General features: G+C 38.2%; 1 protein-coding gene across 2 annotated transcripts in view; it reads right to left on the bottom strand.

Moving 5' to 3' along the window:
- Positions 1-451: 451 nt before the first annotated feature.
- Positions 452-5,910, bottom strand: part of LOC107878894 (serine/threonine-protein phosphatase 4 regulatory subunit 3) — a gene marked incomplete at its 5' end in the record, with an annotated part of 32,698 nt that continues 27,239 nt past the window's right edge. Inside the window, 7 exon segments of one of the 2 annotated variants that reach the window (XM_047402591.1) lie at positions 452-1,469; positions 1,543-1,644; positions 1,715-1,824; positions 1,906-2,013; positions 2,113-2,244; positions 3,685-3,799; positions 3,888-4,105. In XM_047402591.1, the coding sequence (XP_047258547.1) occupies positions 971-1,469; positions 1,543-1,644; positions 1,715-1,824; positions 1,906-2,013; positions 2,113-2,244; positions 3,685-3,799; positions 3,888-4,105 (1,284 nt within the window). 2 annotated transcript variants of the gene reach the window in all.

Raw genomic sequence — 5,910 nt, 5'->3', positions numbered from 1 at the left:
CTATTCAATCCCAAAGAAATACAAGATAGCTGAAAATATATCCTAGTCCTATCTGGCAACAAAACGAAGAGCAAAACACTGAAGAAACATTGAGAGAACCTCGTATGCTTTTGAACAGTCGTGTGGATCAGAGCAAATGAGATTTTTATTTGCCTGTCAGTATCTGATTAATTTTTTTTCTTTTGAGTGGGCAACGCCAGTTCCCGATTAATACATTTGTGTTTTTCTTATTTGTCCAGTATTATCTCGATCCTTTAATGGAGTTTAACTGTCACATCAAAAATTCAGAAGACAAATTTAGGAACAAGAAAAAGGTTGACAAAGACGAGGCATGATGAGTTGGAGAAGCAATTCTTCAGCACAACCAGGACACCCACCCGCTACGTCCTAAAAAAGTATATCCTTCCACAGTAGCTCTACATTGAAAAGGAGAATGAAAAACAGAAAAAGAGAACCAGATAACTCACAGTTGTCATACCACAAGTGCTGTCTATCCCAATATATATACTAGAGGACAATGTCTACACTGGAATTAGGATAATGTACAATTCCCTTTAAGTTAAACACGAGTAGGAAACTTGGCCTTAAGCAGGATTCACTAACCTCTTCATAGCAACTGCTGCTCACAATTGACCATTAAACATAAGATTTACCGCGCAAGGTCAAAAATTGATGCCCTACTACATATGGTTCACATAACTAAGGTAAGGAAACTGGGAAAAAGACGAAGTAAAGAATAGAAGAAAACTCTCTAGCTATTAGGCGTTTGGGTAAGCCACTAATCTCTCCCCATGCTTGTAACAGCACTGTACAGACTCCTCTCTACCAATACTTGGAAAATCACACAAACAATCGCCAACTAACCAAATTCTCAGTCTGAAACTTGTACAGATTAGCTTATCTGCACAAGCACATGCTCAAGATAGTTGATCATGACAGGCGTCAAAATGGCATCACGAATCTTGAAATATTACGATCCATTTACAGCCATTTCAGGAGATGACTTCGGTTGCATTAATGGAGAGTCTTCTTCACACTTCCTACTTTCTGGAGAATTGTGCAAGCTTTCAGAATTGTTTTTAGGAGAAGTTGCTTGTTTGTTGGCATGATTTTCAAAATCAGCACTACCATTATCAGAAAGACTTCCTTCCTCATCATGGCTGGCCTCAACCGATCCCTTGTTTTCATCAACGCGAGGGATACCTGGTGCAGGACTTTCTGTATTTTTGGAGGGCAACACGGCTTGACTTAAGGTTGAGCATAAAGCAGCAAAGACACTGTCCTTCGATTTAGAAACCTTAGCAACACGCTGCAACCTTTTTGGCTCAGGGCCTTCTTTTGGAGCCACCTTCCGTTTTAATTGGAAAGAGTCGTCTCCATCTTCATCAGAAATATCTGACTGCTTCTTAGGTGGTGGCTTATAATCTTCATCGTTGTCGTCATCCCCAGAAACAGCAACTCCCCCGGATCTTCAGCAACAGATTGAAAGTCATCATATGTCACTTAATTTAGCAAATACTCATTCTAAAAATCACAAAGTACCTAACAGATGTGTCGCTCGGAGCAGATCCATTCGGCACCACCAGTTGAGACTTCACTCTGTTTGCATTGGCCACAGAGACTGAAGCAGAATCTTCCTCATCACTGACAGATCGCTTGTTCAGTGGGTATCAAAATAAAACAATTCTACATATAATAATAGGTAAGGGGATACCTGTCTTCATTGAAATAATCTTCTTCTTCTTTCTCTAAACTACGCTCATCAACTCGTTTCCTCGGGTCTAATAAACTGCCAACATTTCTTATTCCTGAATCCTCTAGAGACTGCAATAACACAAAACATACATAATAAGCTCAAGTATCCAACAGAACAGATGACAGGAACAGACATAACAAAGCAGATACCTGCTCATATTTAACTTTCAGAGAATTGATGGATGAGAACTTTTCAAACTTGACCAACTCATCCCAGAATGAGTCCACTAAATACTTGAGCAATATTTTTAAGTTGTCCTGCATAATGTCACATCAAGACCAAAAATGCATGAGCATATAAAGGACAGAGAGAGCAGAAGGTCAACAGCCTAACCCAGTGACGGAATGTATGTGTACCTTACGTATGTACTCAAAAAGCTCTAGAACAGCCGAGTTCAGAAGATTGTAGCGTTCTCCATTAGCAACAAAAGCATTAACAATTGGTTTTAAAAGATTCTTCTCGGCGATATGATTCATCAAATACTCATCCTGCAGGATACACACAATTTAAATTTCTTTTTTATAGATATACAGAAGCACAACTCCTAAAGAAGTCTTCACAGAGGGCAAATATTAAGACCCCAAGAACACAGCTAAACTTATAGAAAAACATTGGTCACTGATGCTTAATAAGCAAAGACAACTTGAATGCAAGAAACTTCTGAATAGTACAGATTTATTTCTTTTGACAAGAGAACATTCAATCTCGTCGTGTCACATTCTGTTCTGCGAGATAACAAAATCACCATCAATACCTCGGTCCTTGTCCAAGATAACCCTTTGTTTCATAGCCATGGGGCTATAAACAACTAGCCAATTAAGAAGTTTCAGATCTACTAGCGCTCATTTCTTGCTCTTAAGTTCACTAGGTTGGATCAAACTAGTTGGTTAGGCGGGAAGATAATGGCAGAAAAGAAGCATTCCACTTTTGGAAAGAGTACAGAATTACTAACAGGTCCATCCAGAGCGCTCTATCCTCTAGAACCAAGAAGATGATCATTCTTATCTAGAAACCCTATATTACACAAATTGGCAGATCATGCATCAGTTGATGGTTCACCCTAGTCCATTTCACCTCACTGGGACCGCGTATAAAAGTTACTCCCTCTGTCCCAATTCATGTGATGTAGTTTGACTTGGCACGGAGTTTAAGAAAGCAAGACTTTTAAAACTTGTAGTCTAAGATAAATCATAGATTTTTTGTGGCTGTAAATCATTTCATTAAGGGTCACGTGAGCATTTTAACGTTAAATTGTTACTACATATAGAAATGTGTCGATTCTTTTTGGAATAGCCAAAAAAGGAAAGTGAGTCGTATAAATTGGGACAGAGGGAGAGCTAAAATTGAGCTAGGCATATCATCTACCAAGCTGTCTTTTTTACTATTTGAATCAATGAAAAACATTGAAGGGCTTGTCATCGAACAGAAAATATCACATTCCAATACTTTTGTGTTTATTTGTGTACTCGCAGAGTGTATAAGCCAATTCCAAATTAGATCATTGGGAGGCATTTGGAAATAGGAACTCTAGCTTGTTGGGTTCTTTTCTTGTTTATCTTATTCACATGTTTCCCCCTTTACGCCTATAGGATCACTGTTCACCTTGTATAATAAGAATTTGAAGAAAATACTGAACTAAGGATCCCAATCAGTACAAGTCATCATTGGCCAAGTCTATTTTGCATTGAAAGATGTATAGATGTATAACTACAAGACAACCAAATAGGAACACACATGAGGAACATAACAGGTGCAAGACATGCTTCATACATAAGAGGATTGATCAGATTAGACACCACGAGCAGAAGTATCTGAGATCATGGCAGAGACAAAGTGGTCACTATGAAGGACAAATTAATCAAAATTTGATGCAGTTCAATCTCACTAACAAATTATCCTCTTTTGGTTAATATAAGTCAACAACTCACATTGCGGGAAATAAGAGTTCTCACAAATCTAACAGCAGCAACTACTAGGTACTTTTCTCTTCTTCGTGTCAACAACAGAACTTTATCTACCACATTATTAAGAAGAAAGCTGCACCTGCAGCAAAGAAAGAAACAAACATTATACCAGAGTCAAATTAGTGATTTGGTACCAAACAAATTGCATGCCAAAATTAGAAAATTACTTTATTCTATAAGGATGGTGCACGGCACAAAAACATAAGAGATCACATATATTTAGTAGTATTTCCGGCTTCACACAACTTTGCTTCCCATTTCCTCCATCAGAGCATGCAGACTCGCTGACTGACAGTGACTCCCCATTTGGGGGGCAGGATAATGTTATAGCTTGAACCAATCCGGTTAGGTGCTTCTCATAGAAAATTTCAACTATAGTGTCTCTCTGCAACAAATTGAAAAAGACAGTAAATCAAATGAAAAGAGAACTGAGACTTGATTACTTCCTCATGCATTAGGGTTTAAAAGGTTAAAGTGTACATATCCTTGGAAGGAAAAATAGAATCAAAATACATAATTAAAGGAGTAAATCAAGTTATACTATATGTACAAGATCCTAGAATATCTATGAGATTCTAACACTCTCCATCAAGTTGGTGCATAAATTGTTAGAATATTAATGTATAGAAAGTTCCACATGGAAAAAATCGTAATATACTGTTTATAAATAGGGCTAAGTGTAATAATGTAGTTTATTCATCTTAATAATATTTTCCCCTTGCTTTTACTTCTCACATGATATCAGAGCTACCGTGGGAAACATTCATGAAAGAAAAGTCAGTTTTCGAGCCCTCTTTGTAGTGACTTTCAGATGTGATTTGTGTCACCTTTCATTCCGCCAATATTTTGCGAGAACTAACATCACCACAAGGTCCAACAACCTCCAGCGACCAAACCCTAGTGATAAATTTCAGATTAGCCCTCATGCTAAGGAGGGTTACCACATCAATGTCAAATCCTAGTACCACAAAAGATCATAGAAACCAAGCTTTCAAGTCAAACAAGACAAAGGGACAAGAAGAAATGTGAAGCTGCCAAAATTTCAGGGACCAAAAACGTCACCATGTATCTATTACGTGGAGCTAGACACAACATTAAGCAGTTGATGACATGAAGGAAACATCTCCATGAATACCAATCACGGAGAAGATTGTCGTTGAAGCATCAGGAAACATCTCCACAAGTTACAAACGTGGAGACGAATTGGAAGAGAAGATGGCCAAACGTCTAGACGTTCGGCCTTGGATTCTATAGGTGTTGAGTACATTTTAAGCTTACCCTAGGGCTACTATGGATAAAGTGATGCAATAATTCAAAAGAAGGGCAGCCCAGTGCACTAAAGCTCCCGCTATACGCAGGGTCCAAGGAACGGCCGGACCTCAAGAATCTATTGTGCGCAGCCTTACCTTGCATTTCTGCCAGAGGCTATTTCCACTTCTCTGATAAAGTGACACAATAATTTGCCTAGTATAAATGCCCACACTTTCCCATTTGGTATTGTTAGACTTAGATGAGTGATCGAGATAATCTCTTGGAGTGTAGAACACTATTGTTAGCTTAGTTCTCTTATACAACCTCTTGAATTACACCATAAGTAGGTGATTTCAAGTATTAGTTCTCTTCTTCTCTATTGAAAATTGTTTTTTTAAGGCTGAATGTTATTCTAATTAGTCCCGAGTTCTCTTTTGGCTGTTCTTTATGTCAATTGTTTGCATATTAATTATTTGATTCACCCCTTCTTTGCCACTTATGTCAATTGTTTGCATCTTAATTATTTGATTCACCCCGTCTTTGCCACCTATCTTGCTAATTCATCAATGTGTTCAATTAGTTCCTAGAGGGGTGCTTGATAGTTCTAGCCTTAGTCTCTATTCTACTCATCTCCAATTGCTTCCCATGAATCTTCGATAGTGTTCTTACAGTGGGTTATTTCATATATAAACAGTTATTCGAATACTTGTGGGTTGAGAGTTATAACCTAGTCAACATCTCTAGAGCATGTCTGACACACATCCTCACACACCGCTAGAGTCCAAGGCTCCGGATGGTGAGCTTGTAACACGCCCCGGATAATTCCTCTTTTTCAGTAAGGTCATGCCGTCATTCCGACCCTAACTATAAAATTTGTATTTCTCAGTAAGGTCATGTCGTCATTCCGACCCTACTCATATCATTTCTATTTCTAAATAG

Source organism: Capsicum annuum, unplaced genomic scaffold (assembly GCF_002878395.1).
Source record: "Capsicum annuum cultivar UCD-10X-F1 unplaced genomic scaffold, UCD10Xv1.1 ctg2489, whole genome shotgun sequence".
In the NCBI taxonomy this organism is placed as follows: domain Eukaryota; kingdom Viridiplantae; phylum Streptophyta; class Magnoliopsida; order Solanales; family Solanaceae; genus Capsicum; species Capsicum annuum.
Note: the sequence above shows the minus strand (reverse complement) of the source record. Positions and strands in the feature narration are given on the sequence as shown.